The 21173-nt window shown below is 43.7% G+C and overlaps 4 protein-coding genes across 4 annotated transcripts; 2 read left to right on the top strand and 2 right to left on the bottom strand.

Annotated features, from left to right (window-relative positions):
* Nucleotides 1-3668: 3668 nt before the first annotated feature.
* Nucleotides 3669-4046, top strand: LOC112902530. The gene has a single exon (XM_025971649.1). The coding sequence runs from the start codon at nucleotides 3669-3671 to the stop codon at nucleotides 4044-4046; it is 378 nt and encodes a 125-aa protein (XP_025827434.1).
* Nucleotides 4047-4525: 479 nt separating this feature from the next.
* LOC112903509 lies at nucleotides 4526-7903 on the top strand. The gene is made up of 9 exons (XM_025972773.1): nucleotides 4526-4669; nucleotides 4785-4891; nucleotides 5977-6079; nucleotides 6193-6252; nucleotides 6511-6573; nucleotides 6667-6867; nucleotides 6948-7050; nucleotides 7130-7344; nucleotides 7475-7903. The coding sequence occupies exons 2-9, from the start codon at nucleotides 4785-4787 to the stop codon at nucleotides 7565-7567; spliced, it is 945 nt and encodes a 314-aa protein (XP_025828558.1). The 5' UTR covers nucleotides 4526-4669; the 3' UTR covers nucleotides 7568-7903.
* Nucleotides 7904-10157: 2254 nt separating this feature from the next.
* LOC112901903 (NAC domain-containing protein 45-like) lies at nucleotides 10158-11972 on the bottom strand. The gene is made up of 3 exons (XM_025970767.1): nucleotides 11614-11972; nucleotides 11181-11491; nucleotides 10158-11071 (listed from the first exon to the last, which is right to left on the bottom strand). The coding sequence occupies exons 1-3, from the start codon at nucleotides 11801-11803 to the stop codon at nucleotides 10403-10405; spliced, it is 1170 nt and encodes a 389-aa protein (XP_025826552.1). The 5' UTR covers nucleotides 11804-11972; the 3' UTR covers nucleotides 10158-10402.
* Nucleotides 11973-15319: 3347 nt separating this feature from the next.
* Nucleotides 15320-17066, bottom strand: LOC112903048 (NAC transcription factor 29-like). The gene is made up of 3 exons (XM_025972254.1): nucleotides 16716-17066; nucleotides 16311-16597; nucleotides 15320-16217 (listed from the first exon to the last, which is right to left on the bottom strand). The coding sequence occupies exons 1-3, from the start codon at nucleotides 16885-16887 to the stop codon at nucleotides 15570-15572; spliced, it is 1107 nt and encodes a 368-aa protein (XP_025828039.1). The 5' UTR covers nucleotides 16888-17066; the 3' UTR covers nucleotides 15320-15569.
* Between the last annotated feature and the right edge of the window lie 4107 nt (nucleotides 17067-21173).

Here is a 21173-nt window from a genome sequence, read left to right as displayed (position 1 = left end):
ATATGCAACCTTAGATGTCTAGACGTGGTAAATCTAGTAAACCAAATGTGATGACTGGAACAACCTTCACCCGTTTGCCGCTGCCTAGTGGTGTTCCTGTACTGATGTGCTTCTGCGGTGATCCTTGCAAGGTAGCCAAGTCAGATAAAAAGGAATCATATAACCAAAGGTATTGGATATGTAAAAATTATGCATTCAACCCTACACCTCGTCAGATCCGTATTGGGTTGCTGGTAAGAATATTTATTTTTTATAATATTTTCACTGTCATACATAATCATGTATGCTTTATAAGTAATAGCAGGTGTGTAACAATTGAATATTTTACAGACCCCTCCCCTGCTTTTGTGACTTTGAGCAGTGGATCGACACTGAGATCAAAGAGCAGGGTAAGAAGCATCTACGTAGAATGAAGGAGTGGATGCGGAGAGAAAGGAGTTGTTGGAGCAGAGACGGTAAGAGGAGGTGGCTGAAAAAAAGCGGAAAGAAGAGCTGGAAAGGAGGCATGCTGCTCAGCACAAGGAGGAGATGGAACATAAGCTGGAGCGTGTTCGTCGTGCGAAGATAGCAATGGAGCAGAATCCAGATGCATTAAGGAAGGGAAAGTCGACTCATTGCATTTGTTAGTTGTATAGTTTATTCATGTAATGAACTTGTCATTGTGTTCTCTTGTACCTGATTTTTTATTATGTTGTTATTTATTGTATCTTCCATGTGTTATGTGTTATTGTGTTCTCATGTACTTGCCCTAATTATTTATTGCATCTTCCACGAGCTCAAACGGAATCAAGACTAATAAAGTAATGCATTACATAATTGAACACGCACAACACATATGGTGGCATGTGAGAACCGGTAGGAAACAACGGTAAACAGGTCCTGGACTAAATCTAACATGCCTTAAACCTAACATGCCTTAAGTAATTAAACGAAACAACAAACATATGAATGTAGCATATGAATAAAACAGGTTACTCCTAATGCTATCCCCACATAGCAAATTGTGTTACCCCTTCTTCATAGTATCCTCCCATTGCAAGCGGCAACGGTCGCGGAGGCCCTAAGGGCAGTTGCATTATGGATTAGTGCACGACACCTCTTGTGAACTTGCACCATTACTATTGTCATCCTCTTCCTCATCTTTGTTACAGCTGCCACTTCCCTTTCTAGATCGAAGATACGATTCTGCAAGTAGTAAATGTACTCCTGATGCGAATGAAGTGGAGGAGGATCGACCCACCTAACGAACCTCCAGTTTTCTAGAGCATCTGAAAACTGTAACAAATATCTCGTGTAAGTTGTAAAAAAAGAGAAACATATGTAACAAATGAATAGTAGTAATAATTATCCAAGCTCGCGGGCATTTGAAAAAACGACGACCTCCATCCATCCCCTCGGCGCGCATCTGCACTAAGCAGTCCTCATCATACATACATTTTGGCCAATCTTCTTTGCGGTCATCGTATCCTCTGCGAGGCTTCTCCTTGGTGAATTCACCTTTGCTCTCAACTGAAAACTCATACACAGCTTCTGAATAGGATTCAGAACCAACAGACCCCTTCCACACAATAGAAGGTCCCTTCATTCCTCCCTTCTTTCTTCCAGTGTTGAAACCCTTTTCACTAGATGATTCTTCAGACATTCTTACTCCAGTATCTCTTGTTTTCGAAGTTAGAAGCAATGCATCCAGCAATACGTACATATAGACCGATGCAGGTTTACAATCCGATCTGGGGTGTCGTAAAGGCACCTGAAAAGCCTACAGTCCTACGGACTTATAACTGAAAAGCAATGCATCCAACAATACGTAGATATAGAATGATGCAGGTTTACAACCCGATCTGGAGCGTCGTAAATGCACCTGAAAAGCCTACAGTCCTACGGACCTATAACTGAAAAGCCTATATCAAAGGACACTGAAAAGCCTATATAAAAACACATCGGAAACCCTATTCCAATTCAAACTGCAAAGGCTAGATCATTTTTTGATTGGACAACACATGTTGCAATAAATATACCGGTATGTTCATAATTGTCATAAAGTCATGTTATACGCTTCTGTACTGCAATGAATGAATTACGGGAAAAATTCGCAAGAGCTTCACTTATTTTACGAGCATCCACAATAAAAATAATACATCACAATATGACACAAACATGTATTCAACCAAATACCACCAACATATCCATCAAGAACCAGAATATCCACACATGTCAGAAACATAGTCCATAGTCGGGCTGGGCATTCGGGAGGAACCGATCTCCTCGGTTCCTACAGAACTTCGGTTCCTAGATAATAGGTACCGATCAGTTGTTTTTAGAGGCAGAAACAGAGAAACTTCGGTTTCGGGTAGTTCGGTTCGGTTCCGGTACTTACCGAAGGAATAGAAGTTTCAAGATGCATAAAAACAGCTCATTCAATAGCAAATTTTGACAGCACCTCCTCTAATTTTAGCACCAATCCAAACATCAATTCAAACAAGTAACAGTAGTATTATAGTAGCAGCATTATATCAATTCAAACAAGCAAAGGTAGCATTATAGTAGCAGCAAGTACCAAGCCCAAGTACTGAATTTCGGTTCTTCGGGAGAACCGAGCCCAAGTACCGAATATCCCGAGGAACTTCGGTTCCTTAGATCATGGAACCGAACAGGAACCGAACTTCTTCGGTTCCGGTTCCTTCAGTATCGGTTCTCGGTAACTTCGGTTCGGTTCTCGGTTCTCGGATTTTTTTCCCCAGCCCGAGTCCATAGTCCATAATAGTCCATACGTGCTGAATAGTCCATACAAGCTGAACAGTCCATAGTATCCACGAACTAACCCTCACTGCCTGCTAGTCTTACTCTTGCCCTTACCAAGAGCGTCGATGCCTGAAGTGTAAGAGTCATGGGGATAGCACTGCCAACATGCTGCCTGCTTTGAAAGCTGTATGAAAAAAGCGTCTTCCAGCTGAGATACAAGGTTACAAAATTATCCACCTAGACCGTATGCATAATAGAAAGTTATGACGGGTATAACATAAAAAATAACTAATAATATTTCCTTACTATCTAAATTACCTAACTTTACCTAACTAAATTACCTAACTAAATATCTAAATTTATCTAACTAAGTTACCTAAGTAAATACCTACATTTACTGTCTAGCTAAATTTTCTAACTATGATTTCTAACTATCTACGAGAAATTAGTAACTACATCACTTAATTAAACTACTAAAATTAATTAAATAAGTTATCGTATCCTCTAAGAGGTGCGTCTTTGATGAAATCACTCGTGCTCTTTGGTCTAACTACCTACATTTACTAACTAAATTACCTAACTATCTATCTATATAACAATCTAAATTTTCTAACTTCAGTTGCTAACTATATATCTAACTAAATTTTATAACTACAGTTACTAACTATCTAAATGAATTTGCTAACTACATTACATCATATATTTAAAATTCTAAATTTTCTAACTACCGTTGATAACTATATATCTAACTATTTTTTCTAACTAAATTTGCTACCTATGTAAATAAATTTGCTAACTAAATTACCTAACAAAATTACTTAAACTAATGAACTAAATAAAAAAATTACCTCAGGCGAGACAGGAGGCGGGCGGAGGGCCGACGCGGCGGCGCCGAGCTGTGCCTCGGGCACGGGCAGCGAGTGGTGATGGGGCCAAGCCGAGCAGAGCCGGTGGCGGCCGAGATGCGGCGCACCCACAGGCGCCAAGCCCCGGCCCCGGCGCAGCGGCGGGAGGTGGAGGCACGGGCGCAGCAGGAGCTGGCGGTGCAGGCGCAGCTGCCGCGCGGTGCCGCGGCCGAGATGCGGCACGACCACGGGAGCCAAGCCCCGGGCTCGGCGCGGCGGCGGGAAGCGGCGGCCCGGCCGCAGCCAAGATGCGGCGCGGCCACGGGCGCCAAGCTCCGGCCCCGGCGCTGCGGCAGGATACGGAGGCGCGGGCGCAGCCGCCTCGCGGTGCCGCGGCCACGGACGCCAAGCCCCGGCCCCGGCGCGGCGGCGGGACGCGGAGGCAGGGGGCAGCAGTAGCCGGCGGTGCGCGCAAAAGGGGGCGGCCGGAGGAGGGCGGAGGCAAGGGAGCCAAATTTCCTCGAAGATTGAAGTTAGAAGTGGGAGGCGGGGGGGGGGGGGGGGGGGGCGGTTGGCAAGGGAGAGAAAGGGGGCGCGGGAAGAGAGAGGAGAGAAGAGGGCGCGGGGAGAGAGACGGGCTGCGGCGTATAGGGAAAGAGCTCGGCGCCATGGTTCGTGGCGCCGAGCTCTCGGCCACGTCAGCGCCAAGTCAGTGGGTCAGCTTGCCGTCAACTTAGGGGCGGGACCACGGCGCCGAAGCGTTTAACCTCGGCACCGTGACTCACGGCGCTGACCTCCGGTCCAAATTCGGAAATACGTTCTTCGGAAGTCTAAATGAATTTTTTTTTAAACAAGACCAAAATGCAAAAAGTACGGCGAGCACGGAGACATCATCTGGCATCTGGGCCCACATGTCAGTGTCCCTGCCGTAAGCGTGGTAGCTACTAACGACTTGCTGGCCCCCGTCACCTCCAGAATTAGCGATACCGATTCAGATCGCGGCCACGGCGACCCAGAAGAGAGGAACCCAACCGAACGAGGCAGCACAAATTCCCAATCTGCGATCCCTGCTCCGCCGAAAGGTAAGATTTTTCAGAGATCTCTGCGCTCAATAGTTCGTATCGATTTTTTGTTTCGTCAATTTTCCTCAACTTTTTGGCCTCTATTTTGGCGATCGGCCGGATTCGATTCGATCAGATGGCGGCGGCGTGGGCGGTGCTGGCGGTGTTGCTCGTCGCAGCGCAGGCGACCTCGGCGGCGCTGGTGGTGGCGCCAGCGTTCCTCTGGGCGCCCAAGAACTACGGGTGGGTAGCTGGTTGAGCTTATCTTTTCCGTCCCTAACTTGAGATCTCGTGCTAGATATGATGTTAATGTTGGGGATTCCGGTTGCTATGCTTCACTTAGAAAGTAGAAAGCAATTGTGCATAGGTATGCAAACCATTGTCATGACACACATGTACTTTCATTTTCCTTTTTCAAGGAATAGTTTCTTTATTTGCTGAGTGTTTCGTTATTGCCCGGTTAAACAAATAGAAGATGCTCTAACCAATGGGTTAATTAGCTCATGTGTTTACGGCCTTACTTTGCCTGTCTGCTTCTATGCCGTAGAATCATCTTATTGGGAGGAAACAACTGTTTAGTGCAGATTGATTTGTGCATGCTCACATTGTATCAGATGATTTTTTTAAAAAAAAAATTGGAAAGAAAAGCATGTTCGTCCAATGTATCAATGAAAAAATCAAGAATGAGATTTTAGGCCTAGGGAAAACAAAAAATGAATGGCCCTCCTCAAAAATGGAAAGTTAAGGGAAATTTTGTATTTTGATGTTGCACAGTGCACACTGCACATTATGGGATACCATCGCTCAGGTGTGAAAATACTGTATGCCCTAATTTTGGTACATGGAGTATGAACTAGGGTTACTTCTGGGCTCGTAATTTTTATAGGACCGCCTTTAGCCACTAAACGGCAATGGAACTTGAAGCCATGAATTCAGTTAAACAAGAATGACTAGTTCTTAGCAATGCAGAATTTCTTTTACCAGAGAATTTTACAGATGTTAAGCACCGAAAGTTTTCTACCTAGGTTACATGTCAATCTGTCATACCTGGTTTCTGATGCTGATGGTGCATGCAATACTATTCATATACTCTGATGATGTTCCTAATCAGTCTTACTCAGTGACATGAGTTCAGTAGCTTGCTGATTAGATCCAGTAATACCTTCCTCAACCTTGTTGTCTTGCCAGTTCCTTTAGTTGCTGACTTGAGCCAAACTTACGAGCTCATCTCAAATATTTCTTTTACCTTCAAATTATTAGTTTTAGCAAGAACATGTCAGTTCACTACTCTAGAATTTACTGGCATTCTGTCAACCTTTACCATCCAGGTTCCGTTCCGATGATGCTAAGGAAGTAGTCCACTATCAGACAGTGTCACCAAAGGGTTTAGCTAAGTCTGTTCTTGAGAAAGGTGGCTGGTCAAACTTGATGGTAAGTATCCCCATTGGTAAAACTTAAGCTCTCACACGACTTCTTTTAATTTGTCAACTATTGAGTTGAAACAAAGTTTAATCAGGTCCCTGATGTCTTCATTCCGTTTATAGTGTTCAAAGGAGGATGCTCAGAAGAATGTTGATGTTGCCATTGTTTTTCTTGGCTCAAAGGTAATTATTTGATACTCATCTATTTTCTTTTATCACTTTTAAATTATCTGCTTGTGCAAATATATATGAATTAAATAATCTTTTTAGCTAAATCATTGCTTATACATAAATTCAAAAATTGAAAGTCAATATAAATAGTTTTTTTAATTCCATGAAGCCGTAAAGCTAGCAAATTATCCAATGTATATGGTGAAGTTATTACTAAACAGCCACTGCTTCCAGTTTTCACTGACCATTGACCTGTTCTTTTTTTCTTAGCTACAATCGTCAGACATATCTAAAGATAAGCAAGTTGATCCAGCTTTGGTAGATACATTGAAGGTAATCGTAGGCACTCATTGTTTTTCTCTCTCGGTTATTGTTTAACTCAAGCATCAAATTTGTAATGGCTTATAATCGCTATGCTTCTTTCAGCTCTCATTCACAAGTTCAGAGTTTTCCATGGCATTCCCCTATGTTTCCACGTCAGATGATGAGAAACTGGAGAATTCATTGTTGTCTGGCTTTGCTGAGAATTGTAACAGCGCTTTTGAAAGAAATCGTGTCACCTACACAGACACATGTACTGTAACTGGTCAAGATCTGAAGAAACATCGCAGCATCGATTCTATTCGTGTAAGTTTTTATATATTTTTTTGGTTCTTCTATGCTATATTTGTTCTGTACATTGATAGCAATCAACCTGTACATTACAGGACTTAGTGACGTCACGGATGGGAAACAACCCAAGTGGACAGACCGATCTGGTTGTCTTCTGCAGTGGTGGTTTTGAGGATTTAGACCCTGCGAAATCAGAAGGTTAGGATATTACTACTAGCATTGCTCTTTTACTTTTAACTGTACAGCTGAAAGCTAATTTAGTACTATGTCATTGCAGGAGAGTTGCTTTCTGAGCTGGTCGCCATGCTGAAGAAGTCTGGAGCTAAATATACCATTCTTTATGCTTCTGAACCATCTGGTTTACTGGAGAACCCTTCCAGCCTGCCACTAGGCAGGTATCTTGCAGAGAAGACCAATACTACTAAACCTGGACGGGGCAAATGTGATGGAGAGTGCCTAGTCAAATCAACTCTTCTTGAAGGAACTTTTGTTGTAAGTCACATGTATTCTGTTACTGGTTAACTCTATTCTTAAATGTATGCTCTCCTGTAAAATGATTGTTCGTATATTAGTATAGCTTGTATCCTTTCATCATTTTCTCACACTGATCTACTATGTGCAGGGAATTGTGCTTCTTATCATCTTGATATCAGGACTCATGTGCATGATGGGAATTGACACTCCCTCGAGGTTTGAAGCTCCCCAGGAATCTTGATCTCACTTTGACGCAGTATATGGGAGCTCGATGAGGCACAAGGAGTATGGGTGACCGATGTTTGTTGGTCTGCACTTGTGGATATTGTTAGTTTCCTTTTTGGAAGTGCCCTGTGTATTTTACTGAGCCAACTGTTATTTACATTGTGCTCAATTTTTGCTGTAATATTCTACGAGATCTAGCTCAGCTCTATATGGCAAACAAATACATGTGTGAGGCTTGTGTTGTACTGTACCAAACATAGCATTGCCTCCAGTGTTCTCTGTGAATAACCTGAAATTCAGGCAACCAATAAGATGCTACCGTGCATCAAATAAAATGAAATCTTGTTATTTATTTGGATCAGAAGTTACTGTGCTTAAACGTGTGTCGTGTATGTATACATCGTCTTGCGCCTCAACTGAAGCTGTGAATTGTGTCTGTTTCTGCTGTCAACATCTATGGTCTGAGACAGCAATGCGTTGTCAGTGCATGTGAAATGCGCTGGGCCACTGGCTGATTGTTAACCTCCTTGGTCCTTGTCCCTGATGAAGATGTTTGCTTATTTTCTTGCTATAGTTACTGTTCAGGATAGCGCGTGAGCCCCACATTTCGTTACTTGGTAATGGATCAACAGGTACTACTAGACCATTTCAGTGGATCAATTTGGATGATTAGGACACAAATAAAAGCCACTTTTGTAGCTTTCTCCTGTGAAGGTTACTGTCAGGGCTAGCTTAGCGCGCAAGTGATCACTTGACGCCATAATAATCTGCTTCTGAAAGTAGGTTCGAGCCGAGTCTTTCTCGCGGGTCAATTTGTCCTTTATGCTGTCATTGTTGTGGGGCTTTCTGTCTGTGTTCGCTTAGCATTGAAGCACCTGGAAATTTGTGACACCCCCTGCCTGCGTATATAAAATGTTCGTTTCTTTTTCCTCGCTACTGGATGTCAATGCAACCGAACAACTGTCTTCTGTACTGTAGCAAATTGAAATATCAGATACTAGTTTTTTTTTTCAGGGATGATAGGTACAAAAAAAAGGTGGGTGGGGGGATTAGCTAATCCGTTTTTACTCGGACAGATATGTAATCATGTTCATGATCTAGCAAAATAGTGTGTAAACGAAATATTTACAATTGCCAATAAAATACGTGGAACCAATGATTTAGCATTACATTTAGCTGTAGCACATGGAGCACTGGGATGAAGCATGGAAAAGGTCTTTCCTTGCCCTTTTTTTTACCATTTTTTGCTTGCTTTTTCCTTGCGCCACTGTTGTGCTACTTTTTCTTGCTCTTTTGTTTGACCAACATCGTCATAACTTGCATCAGTTTTAAGCAAAATTGTCGGTGCTGACGACGAGCGGCATTTATTTTGGCCATACGCAGGGCGCCAGATAAGCGCGTGCATGTTAGGTTCTGAGGACGGAACCATCTGGCGGATCGGAAGAGTAGCCTGCAAAACAAGACTTGTAAGAAAGACCATATGGCAGCGCAGAATTTAGTCATTGACAGATCGACGCGGAGTTCTTCCAAAAATTGAACGACTGATGCTAAAAAGGAGTCAGGACCATGCACGCAGTGCTACGTGGCATTCTGCTAGCACGTGAGAATGGACGGGATACAGGGACAAAGTAAGCATGGGCCGCCTTTTGCTGCACAAAAGATGCCAAAATGCTGGCAGAAAGGGGATCCAGCTCATTAATCTTTTCCTCTCAGCTGACACACTTTCCAACCATACAGTAGTACATATACGCAGGCTGGATGTCATGGGTTTGAAAACTTAATTAATTTGAGTTAGCATATATACTGCTTTATGTGTAGATAGCCGTCCCATCATCTTTATTCAGGCGTTGCGATGCAAGTTCTGCCTTCCACATGATTCCTCATGGCAACATTTGCATACTTGCATTGCTTCTGTGGAAACACATCTGTGTGCACAGCACATCCACCAAGAACAAAAAGAATTGTTGCAATAATATAATTGACTAACAAATAATGATGAGGTTATGATGCAGCATATCTAGTTCAGCTGAACTCCTAATTAAGGTCACATGAAGAGTAGTAGTTCAGTGCAATTCCAAGCTGAATGTGCGCCGTCAAGCACTGGTCGATAATGGAGCGTGACATCACCATGTGGACTGCATGCGCGCGCCGTCCAACTTAACCGACCTGCCTGCACGTGATTTCCTGACGACATACATGCTTAGCTTGCACCAAGCTGTACATGTACATGTACATCAACATCAGGGCCACTAGCTCCGACCCTGACTTGTGCGCCAAGATTACAAGCAAGGCTTCACATAGATCTTTAGTTAGTGATCGACAAACTGATCTGGCTTTCTTCCGTTCTAATATAACAACAGAAGTTTGAGCCTTTATTCTACGAAATCCCTCAAGAAGCTAGCTAGTATCCCCAAAATATTATAACCTGCATTTTTATACCATTATTTAGGTACCTCAAGGACTATGAAAAAGGCCAATCCATTTAGTATCAGGTTTCGAGAAAGTGTTCATTAGCTGAACAAAAAAAGATAATAATTTGCGTTCTTCCACTATATTTTGGTCCAGTATAAAAAAATACATGCATATATCTGGGAGCGACATCAAAATAAACCGTAGCAAGTCTGAAAACTATGTGTCATATATATGGATAAACTAAAAGTATCAGCACCAACAAGGAACAAATTCTCACCAACAAGCTTAAAGCACTGTCCTGTTTACATCACCTAAATTAAAGCAAACATCGTGATCTCTCTCAGTTTACGAGCTAATTAATGAATTAAGCAACCAACTAAATTAAACTGCCACAAAACTCCTATACATATATAACGATCACTAAACAACTAGTATCCATTTAGTAGCGCATTGCTGGCGGAGCACCCAAGTTCTTAGTAGCCGCTGGTCCAATAGCAGCAGTACTACTATCACCGTAGCTGTTGCCTAGCTTCTGCTGCGGCACACCTTGAGAATAATTATGCTGTAAAATTCCGGTCACCGACGACGAACTCGGCAAACCACCAGCGAAGTTTCCTCCTAGAGCTTTCGCCGCCAATGCCTGGTGATGCAAGTTGTAGCTTCCCATTATTGCTTGATTATGGTCTGCGTGAAGCAGCATGTTCCACAAGGAGCTGTAACTGCTACTGCTGTTTGCTGAAGCTGCTGAATTGGCCACGGCCACTTGGTGCAGGTTGTAGCTTGCTGTTGCGTCGTTGAAGCCGTAGTTAGGAAGGTCGACGAAGCTACTCGTAGTCGTCGTTGTTGTAGCACCCGCGGCGGTAGAGGAAACTGAGTAGTCAGCGTTGTGCGGCGGTGCGGCGTTGATGGTCGTCGTCGTGCCTGGCAAGCTGGAGGCGGAGTTGAAGCACATGGGATTGATCATGGACTCCAGAAACTCATCTCCTTCGCCGGTGCCATCCGAAACGACGGAGCTGACGTTGGGCGTTGCGACGGAGTACTCCTCCGCGGGCTTGTTGATACTGGTTTCTCCGTTCTTGTGGTGCACCTTGCACACGACCCATTCATCCTGAACATAACATTTTTTAAAAAAAATAAATTAACTCACACGTTAAACTGATACAAAGTTGCATATTTTTTAACATGTACAAGCAAGTAATGATCTTCAAGTATTGTACCTTGGGATTGAAGCGTAGGTTAGAGTTGCTGTTCCTGGACTTCCCCTCGAGACGGAACTCGTGCATCACCCAGTTGGTCTTGGATCCCCTTGGAGCCCTACCCATGTAGAACACCAGCGTCTTCTTCATCCCCACCAGCTCACGGCCTGCACCTCCAGCAGCAGCAGCAGCTGGCTTGAAGATCTCCCTGTCCTTGCCGGTGGCCTTCCAGTAGCCCTCCTTGGTGGCGCGGTTGGTGCGCATGCCCGTCGGGTATTTCATGTCCTTGTGGCAGAAGAAGTACCACTCCTTCTCCCCCATCTTCGCCTTGCCTGTTGTTATTTACCGATCAACATGCATGGGGAAAACATCCAATAAGCTTAAACATGTATTATGTGGTGGTGCAATTGAAGAACAAAAGGGGATCAGCTGAAAAGGTGCACGATTGACTTACTTGGGAGATCCCATGGCTCGCACTTGTTGAGGTCCACCTCACCGATGGCTCGCGGGTCGAAGCTAGGGTTCAGAAACTTGTGCAGGAGATAGCTTGTGATGACCTCCTCGTCTGTGGGATGGAACCTGAACCCGGGAGGCAGGAACAGGTCGCCTCCTTGCTCCGATTTGACAGTACAACGCTCCACCATGATCGATCTCTTGTTGAAGACGCTAGCTGTGAACTGCAGCTTCGCTAGCTAGGAACGAACAGGAGAGAAACCAGGATCCTCTCAGAGGAAAAAGGAAGAGAGAAGCTAAACTTGGGGAAGCTTGTGAACACAAGAAAGGTGGGGAATCAATAGAAAGGGGATAAAGAGAGGAGGAAGCCAAGTTTTATAGTGGCGTGTGAGGTGAGAGGTGAGACCTGATCTTCCTCTGGAAGAGCCCGGCCCAGCCTCCTCTTTGGCTTGCCTAGTAAGGAAGTCTTCAGTCTTCACTCGGTTTTGATTAAGACAGCATGAAAAGAGTAAATCAGTTAGCTAGGTCTAATTGATATTTATCTTTCCTATGTGGCCGCAGCAAATGCTATCGTGGCCATCTAATCACAATTAGGAGGTGCCGACAGAAGCATATATGGTAATTTATTTTGGCTTTCAATTTTTTGTTTTTTTTATTTACAGCGGTGTGAGTGACAGCTAGGGAGACTACTAACTGTCGGGAGGCTTCTAAGGTAAGCCACTTGACTTTTTTAAAAAAAGAAAAAAAGAAAAATTATATAAACTTTAGCGCGCATACTATACTGCAGCATGCTAGCTGTATTTACTGATCAGTTCAACTGATTTGTAATGACAAATCTGTTGAACTCCTCACCTTGCCGTTGGTGGTTTATGGTTAGGGCTAGGGTTTTGGATTGAGTTCGGGATTTGGGGATTTTTATAGCTTATAGGGCAGGGCACAAACCATAAACCAGAGCACTATATGTCCAGGTCATGTAACCACACATATATTTTAGAATTTGATCATTCCACATATATTCTTATCAAGTACCGGTACAAGATGTTGATTTTAAATTGATTGCAGGTTTGTGCTCCTGGGGTTGGGTTTCTTGGCAATTGCCATCCTTTTTGACAAATTGAGCACGTCGCCATCAGCCCGCATTCACATGGACACGCATGCATGGGTGGATCCATTCTTTTGCCAATACGCCTTGTGAGTTTCTCTCTCTTTTCTTTGGTATACACAGCCCATGTTGATTCTCTGTTTTTTTCTGCTTTGGATCAACCACTGTGCATGTAGACATTGTTGTATAATTTGTAGCTGAGAGGGTGTTTGGTTCCATGGACAAAACCTGTCCCATCGAAATGAAGCTAGCTAGTTGGCAGCAGCTGCTGGAAAATATACGAGTGATTGAATGGTCAGAGAGATCCCAGCTGAATTGCATGACGGCTAGCTGTTCACACCACCGTATGCTGATGGAACAGAACAATCGAAATTGCATTGGTCAGGTCGAACAACTACTTATCAGCCGTCCAGCATGGGATTCTGGAACCTGCTGACAGCGTCTCCGATCCATTTATATGCTGTGCTAGCCTCTAGGGCACGTGCATGCATGCTCCATCCAGCTCCAGCTGATCAGATGATCTGGCTCGCTGGCCAGCCGGCCGGTGGCGGCATTAGATTCGGCGGCCAGCCGCCGGAGTTCAAAGCCGATCTTGACCCATCCAGCTAGGCAAACGGATGATATGACAAGTGCACCCGTACGGTTTCTCCAAAGTTGGCACAGTATTTGCTGACTTCACGTACGTGCCAAAAGAAAAGGTGAGACATCTCTATAGACAGACAATTTTTTTTTAGTGGTATAGATAGACAAATTAGGGAGAGGGAAAGATCATGTTTTTGGTAAAAGAGGCCTACATACTGGAAAAAATATAAAACTGCTAATTAAGAAGAAGAAAAAGAATATAAACCTGCTAAGAATTCTTCTTCCATAGACACCTGACCTGACTATGACCCAACAATATATGGTGAGCTGTTAGTATCATGTTAATGTTAAACTTATCCATGCAGGTTTATCGATCTCTTGAAGTATTATATGTGCGCGTTAATCTTCAAAAAAAAAACCCATCTATATATGTGCATCTTTACGTAGAATGCCTGCCCTGATCGTGATTTCTGTTCCACGACCCAGAAGGCCACAGGATTCGGTGCAGGGGGTTTCTGAAAAAAAAAGGATGAAGAAGATTTGATCTACAGACCAGACCAGGTCAGATGATCAGGTCATAAAAAGTCACGGATAGTTCGGAGGGAAAGCAAAATTTCGGCCCAAACAGCCTATTTGTGGCCTGGAACTGCGCGTCTTGGGCTTTATGGCCCATATGAGGTTTTGGCCCGGGTTACTCTACAAACTAACATTTTGTATGCGTGTGATTCACCAACAAGCATCATGATTACTACAAGCAACCAATTTTTTTTTTTGAGGGGTCAATCAACCAATTATTAACGCATGGCTAGTGGCTAGATAGCTCATTCTAGAAAAGGAATCAACCGCCTGTACGTGCATGTCATCTATACATCATGATTCATGGATAAGGCAAAGCACTAGGATCATCAGCTCTTATCTACTACTCTCATCGGTCATCAGCTCTTTCTAGCTAGACTATCATCATCCTCTCCAAAGCACTAGGATTAAATTAAAGCAGAATCAAAGCACCAATCGTACATGGTTATAGGCTCTTTAACATGTGACTTCATGCTGAAAAACAGCTAGTTTAATGTCTTCGTGATTGCTTCAAAGCATGGGTGTAATTAGAGGTAGACAAGCCAGCTCCAAAAGTTAGCTGTGGCATTTCTTGCATTATCTTCTTGTCATGGGGTACGTACGATGGTTTGAAAGAGCTAGGGTATAGACAAGCTAAGAAGCGCATAAACAAATGGCTGTCTCCAATGAGGAGACTTTCTCAACCAAATGGGGTAGGAATTAGGATTAATCAACTCAGATCACTAGGGCTTATATATCTAACTGCTGATGGAGCATGTCATATGATGTGGACCATCACCAACCGTGCATGCTTATATATAAATAACAACCAATGCAAGTGGGTATCGGATCAACGTGCGCCGCCGCCGTCGTTGTCTTTCCGGTGTCCGTGCTGCCGCCATTAAACTAGCAGTAGCTCCGGTGATGACGTTTTGCCATTGTATTGGTCCACCAACGCAGCATGCACGCGTGCTCATGGATATGCGTGTGTTTGTGCGTGGCCAAACATGTACGTACTTCTTTTCTTATGAAAAAAACTTCTTTTTCAACGTTGAATTACGACAAAAGGATTGAATTGATCCATTTGTCCTCAAGTGTTCGTCTCTTGTTGGATCGACCTTGGTTATTTTACTGACGGAGAAAATGAGTAACAATGCTGTGATGCGGAATGACTGAAGGCACCACGCGTATGGATCGGAGCAGTGTGACTAAGCTACACGTCAAGATAACCTGCCATGCATCAACGGCACAACGACAGGTAAGAAGGTCTACGCGTGTTTTACTCTGAGATCCATCGACCATCGTAGCTACAACGGATGGGATCAGCAGGAAGCAGAAAAGGTATATTCCATTCCTATAGAACAGCAAGCAAGCAAGTGTCCGGATTCATGCATCTGTACATCGTCTAAGCCTCTCCGAATGGATAAGGACACCAACAGCACATGCCAAATAGCTAGTACACATATAATAAGTAGCACAAGAAACCTGGCCATCTTTCATTGATCCACACGTGACTTTCAGTACTACACCTCCCTAATTTACAACCTTTTAAGTTTTACACGAAAATGGAAACGAAATGCTCCAGAAATTTTGAATTGTTCCGGCCACAAGCAAGAACCACCGTACCCCTCAGCTCAGTTTGTTTGACCCAGTGAAATTAAGTTTCAGCTGTATGAATTCACACATCAAGATCTCGCTGCAATAGTAGTGCACAGATGCTACTGCATCTCGAGGAACGGATAGCTCAGCAGGCTGCTGTACTGAAAGCCACTTGTGTCCACAAGCTGCTGGTTGCAGTAGCTGCTCGTCGTGCTGCCCAAATGGCTGTGGCCGCCGCTCCTTGAATCACTTGGCAGCTTCAGTTTTCTGCTGGAGTTACTGCTGCCATCATCGAAGGAGGATTCAGCACCATCCATGGTCATCACTCGCTTCCTCTTCAGACCGTTGCAATTATTAGGCGCAACATAATCTGATGAACATGCGTCTACTTGTGGCAAGTTGAAGTGGCTGTTTCTGTTCACGTTGTTGTTATAGTTAAGCGGTGCGTGGTGTGTTTGTGTTGTTGTTGGGTAGATTAGCGGTGGCTCATCAGGTTCAGCTGGGGCATCGAGGAGCTGCGAGAGCGCCGAGTAGTCGATGGAGTTGAGGAGATCGGTGATTGAGTATGACTTGCTCATGGTCATCGTCGTCTGATGGAACTGATGATCATGATCATCATTGGCTTCAGACTTGGGCGAGGCTGCAATTGTGCCATTCATGTTGTTGTTGAGGGATTCTTCCTCCACAGTTGAGCCCTCCTGGTCCTGATCAGAGAACTGAAAGTTGTTGCTCTTCTTGTGGATCCTGCAGAGGACCCAGTCATCCAGCTGAAATCAACCACAATAAATTAAAAAAAAATCAGCAAACGTCATAGGTGTATTAAGTAAATGAGAAAAAGAATATTGTGAAATTTATCTCACCCTCATGGATGATCCTCTACGCTTGGTGGTCTTGTTAGCTCCTGTGAGGCGGTACTCGTGCATGATCCAGTCTGTCTTGACACCCTTGGGAGGTTTGCCGCTGTAGAACACAAGGGCCTTCTTGACTCCGATGTTCTCGCTCGTCGGAGTCAACAGGATGGCCTTGTCGGTGCCGGTGGCCTTCCAGTAGCCGGATCCGGCGGCACGGTTTGGCCGAGCGCCGTTGGGGTACTTGCGGTCCCTCGGGCTGAAGAAGTACCACTCGTTCTCTCCAAATAAAGCTTTGGCTGAGAAAACAAAAAGGAATATAGGTTCAGAAACTGAAGTTGATGAAGAAGATAGAATCGTTTGAGACGACAGATTGTGTACTGCTGTCAGAATTTCAGATATAGTATAGTTAATTACCAGGAAGATCCCATGGGTTGCACTGGTAGATGTTGACCTCGGCGATGATGGGGACAGGGCATGGGAGGGAGGAAGCTTGGTTCATGAGGTAGTGGACGATGAGCTCCTCATCTGTGGGGTGGAACCGGAACCCGGCTGGAAGGTTAGGCAGTCTGCTAGTCGCGCTCGGCATGGCGATAAACAATGGTCTGCTGCCGGATTGCTCTCTGTAGCTACCTCTACACAAGACAGTTTTATACTGTTGACTACCGTATAGATCAGAGCCTCAAGAAGGGAGGAGGAGATGAGAGATACTACTAGTAGCTAGCCAACTAGGAGTAGTGCCTGCCTATTAGAAGGCAAGCATGAGTCTTGAAATTTTTGAGATGGAGGGACTGGGGCTCCGTTTTATAGGCGCCATGCCCTTGTCCTCTTGCTCGCGGGAGCGTGCGGTTGGTGGACTGTGGATTAGGATGACGTACGTACAAGGGCACAATGGACACATTGGCATGTGCCAAGCCTCGATGACTCAGCCTGCTACGGGGACTGCTCTCTTTTCACACCTAATTAATCTGCATCAAGGACTGCAATTACCGTAAACTAATGCGTTCTTCTTCAGAGTATAATGGATCGAGTGCTCGCAGATGACTAATTTGCCCTTGGGCGCGTGGTTATCGGCGTGGCTCCACGCAAGGCACCCGTGTGCAAGGGGGGAAGAACGAGGATAACGAAAGCAAACAAAGATGAAGACGACGAGGACGAGGGCGTCTGCCGTGCCACGTGTCGACCTGCCGTTGCCACCAATGATATGCGACGGTGTGGCGTATGCATCGCGGCGACCTCGTGGCTTTTGACTGGTCATGCATCCTTTGTTTCCCTGATGAGGTTGATCCATAGGGTGGGGCCCACCTCGTGGAAACCATGCGCCCCCTCAATTCTAAATTCGTTTTAGCTTTGATGTTTTATGCTTGTTTGTACTACTATTGTGTATTGTCGCCCGGAGAAAAAAAAATCAAGAGAGGACCACCATATGCCTCTTTGTAGTAGATTGAAATTGTGCCAGCTTGAATGGTTCCAATAGGGAAGAGTTGGCAAACGTGGTTGACTTTAAGATCCAAGGCTGTATTTGATTTTCATTTTTTATAATGATTTTTGGTTGAGCCTAAACTTCACAAAGAAATTTTGATGCATGGTGGGTAACTACCTCCGTTAACCACTCAAAGCTATGCTTGCTTCTTAAAGATGGACAGTATAGATGTAGATTTAGAGGGTTTACTATGAGTTTTTTTCATAATGACACAGATGGCCTACATAACGACTATTGGTGTCAACAATGACATTTTGTAAGGATTAATTTGAAATCTCCAAAAGAAATCTCTAATGCTTGGATCCGTCTGTTTTTAAATATATTATACAATTACCCACAAAATATATATTATACCATTGACTTTTTACCCAAATTTTGACTAACAATATTTATTTATTCAATCATTAGTTAAGTATAAGAGTAACATAAGTCTATCATCAAATATTTTATGTTTGGCTTGTAGCTTGTAACATAAGTCTATTTACTAACCTGGATTAAAAGGGTTTGGCGTTCAAAAAAATTTATATCCGAAACTAACTCTACCGAGACAAATGCGGAGGATGCATGGATGTGTGTTTCTGTGGTAGTGACCGACTGCAATGGTGAAGCAAGACTCAAGAATCATCTGGTGGACGCGTGTGGGTGCGTACAGGCTGATGACGGACCGAGTGACGAAATGCGCGAAAGTGATGCCCGTAGTATGAATTGCTTGCGCGATCGAGCAACTATATGTATACATACGTGTTGTCAATTGTCATCACACACAGACACAGGTGAATTTGGCCGACAAGCGCGGCTGTCCCATAGTAAGAGCCCTAGCTTTCTTGACGAATGGCGGCCTGATGATCACATCTGTGTGGTGCTTGCTCGCTAGCTGATCGGTGGAGCTTTCCATGGAAAAGCACGCATGCGTACGTGTCCTACGGCTGGCTCTAGCTGCCTGCCGCCTCCACTCTGCGGGCTGCGGCTTGCATTCGTTGGCTGTGTGCGTGGCGAGGTCCATCGATGATACTGTAGATCACCCAAGAGAAGCAGCCAATCATTTGATCATTCGGTCGCCCCCTTCTACTAGCTTTTCCTAAGACAGAGACGCCATGCCTATCTCCATGTCGAGCCAGCGATCGAGGACGAGAGCTATGTTAGTCCATGCAGATCCATCATCTATCGCAGGGGCGAAGCTAGAAATTACAGCCACCAGGGTACTTATCATTTTTGCACGGAGTCATCAACACTAAAAATAGTAATAAATAGTGGTTTTATATAGGATTATCAAAATTTCATCGGGGTCGGCGGACCCCGATCGACAGCTAGCCGTAGCTCCGCCACTGATCTATCAGATGAGGATCGGACACGCGCGCGTATGCATTTCACATGCACAGTAGTGCATGTAGCATGTAGGACAAAGCAATGATATCATCCTTCCATCGATCGATCGATTCATCAGCTGCATCATGCGCTCCACATGTACACCCAGCCACGTCCACGCTTACTTATTAGTATGTGTTGTCTCGATCACTAGCTGCACGTACTGTCGGTGACGACTGCTCGGTGTGTACATCACCTCATATCTATCCAACCCCTGGCAAGCAGCTAGCGTGCAAATAAAGATGCTGATATATATGGAGAAGGAAATCTTTCCTTTAATCTTTATCAAAGAATTATGAGTGCAGTCGTATACTTTAATTTGTTTTTGTTTTCTCAAGAAGTGAACGCTTGCAATTAAAGTATTAGTGCATACATACATACATACATACATACATACATACATACATACATACTAGTATCTGTGCCTCGTTTTTACCATCAAGCTCCAGATATAATGATCCCCACCGAACAATCTACTACCTCGGATATATCCCCTCAGTAGGTTGGCAGATAAAATACCGACAAGATTGTTTAACCAGAATTTATATATTTATCTAAATTAAAATATATTGTTACATGGTGGCACACAACATAGCATATATGTTGACTCTAAATTAGTTTTTTTTAACATACTAATAGTGGTAAAAATGAGTGGTTATGAGCACATATATATTGGCTATTTATGGCATTTTCTCCATAATAATATATGGTTGTCATTTAGACATAAATTGAAGGCATTATTTTTGTTCATTTCCATAAAAGTAAAGGTGGGCAATTCGTATGCAAATTTATGAAAAGTAAGATGCATGGTGGTATTGACATATGCAAAGAAGGAAAACATAGTACGGCAGGTCAACAGATATACTGGACACTCAGGACTGTTGTTCAAACACGCAAGGTATAAAGGCGAAGCTATCTGCACGTGCGTAATTTGAGCACGCACATATATAGGAGTAGATGCCTGCCGCCAGCTGGGTCTTATCCATCAACAGGCCGGCGGCCGGCCGCTACCTACTTGCCACCTGGCTAGTGTCCCTGCAAAGTCAATTTAATGTGTTCTTCAGCCAGCGCCTGACACAGTGACATTGGGCCTGCGGTTTCCACTGGTGGAAATGGATCGGATCGTAGTGGGCTGCAACTTAATATTGGGCTGTGAGTTAACTCGGGAACGAAAAAAAGAGGCTTGGCCCAGCTGCATGCAGAACCGTTGCATTTCCTTAATTATATCTGGTAATTGGGCTTGATTCCATTCCACCTTATTTAATTACTTTCTTGATCTTATTACATCTGCAGGTTGCTATGGATAGTTATCAATTTTTACCACGGGAACGGGATTAATATATATATATATAGGAAAAATCCATTACTTCCACATATATCTCTGACCCAACAAAGAGCATCTATGATGGTATATACGTTGAGTATGTGACCATACATACAGTACGTGGACATACTAATTTTATAGTACTAAGGTATAATTATAATATATTTAAAAAATAGGGATGCTTTTAAATTTTTTTGTATATATCTTTTGAAGTATGAACATATTCAAAGTGATAAATGAGTATGCGGACATACGCACAATGGTATACTAATGGTGAGAATAACTATACGCGAGTGTAAATAAAACTCATCCTATATATATGGGGTACGATTGAAGTCGCGCTCCATATGGAGTAGCCCCCAAGCCTTAGATTCAATTGAACTGAAGAGTCGGACTAATGGGTCAAATTAAGCTTAAATCTTCTGTTCTCATCTTCCAAAAAATTTGAAAAATAAACCATTGATGACACGTGTCCCGAAACCCCCGAGCCTTTAATCCAAATTCCCAGGTTTGGAAAAAAGATCCAAAAGATCATAGTATGGGTTGTGTAAAAAAGTAAAAATATGAATTGATGGTTAAAATATGCAAAGTGGTTCAGAAATTTGAAAATCTCTTTTTCCGGAATGAGATCCTAAAAAAATAGTTAAACAAATAATTTTTCCAAAGAAACCCAAGATTACTTCTTAAAACAAATCTTATCCCA

Source organism: Panicum hallii, chromosome 8 (genome assembly GCF_002211085.1).
Source record: "Panicum hallii strain FIL2 chromosome 8, PHallii_v3.1, whole genome shotgun sequence".
Taxonomy (NCBI): Eukaryota; Viridiplantae; Streptophyta; class Magnoliopsida; order Poales; family Poaceae; genus Panicum; species Panicum hallii.
Note: the sequence above shows the minus strand (reverse complement) of the source record. Positions and strands in the feature narration are given on the sequence as shown.

What these genes read in the sequence shown, in the direction of transcription:
- LOC112902530 (XM_025971649.1), top strand. Translation starts at nt 3,669, where the DNA reads ATGGGGCCAAGCCGAGCAGAGCCGGTGGCGGCCGAGATGCGGCGCACC.
- LOC112903509 (XM_025972773.1), top strand. Translation starts at nt 4,785, where the DNA reads ATGGCGGCGGCGTGGGCGGTGCTGGCGGTGTTGCTCGTCGCAGCGCAG. An exon ending in GTGGCTGGTCAAACTTGATG is followed by an intron (nt 6,080 to 6,192) that starts GTAAGTATCCCC and finishes TTCCGTTTATAG; the next exon opens with TGTTCAAAGGAGGATGCTCA. An exon ending in TTCTTGAAGGAACTTTTGTT is followed by an intron (nt 7,345 to 7,474) that starts GTAAGTCACATG and finishes TACTATGTGCAG; the next exon opens with GGAATTGTGCTTCTTATCAT.
- LOC112903048 (XM_025972254.1), bottom strand. Translation starts at nt 16,887, where the DNA reads ATGCCGAGCGCGACTAGCAGACTGCCTAACCTTCCAGCCGGGTTCCGG. An exon ending in CAACCCATGGGATCTTCCTG is followed by an intron (nt 16,598 to 16,715) that starts GTAATTAACTAT and finishes TTGTTTTCTCAG; the next exon opens with CCAAAGCTTTATTTGGAGAG. An exon ending in GTAGAGGATCATCCATGAGG is followed by an intron (nt 16,218 to 16,310) that starts GTGAGATAAATT and finishes GGTTGATTTCAG; the next exon opens with CTGGATGACTGGGTCCTCTG.
- LOC112901903 (XM_025970767.1), bottom strand. Translation starts at nt 11,803, where the DNA reads ATGGTGGAGCGTTGTACTGTCAAATCGGAGCAAGGAGGCGACCTGTTC. An exon ending in CGAGCCATGGGATCTCCCAA is followed by an intron (nt 11,492 to 11,613) that starts GTAAGTCAATCG and finishes AAATAACAACAG; the next exon opens with GCAAGGCGAAGATGGGGGAG. An exon ending in ACCTACGCTTCAATCCCAAG is followed by an intron (nt 11,072 to 11,180) that starts GTACAATACTTG and finishes TGTTATGTTCAG; the next exon opens with GATGAATGGGTCGTGTGCAA.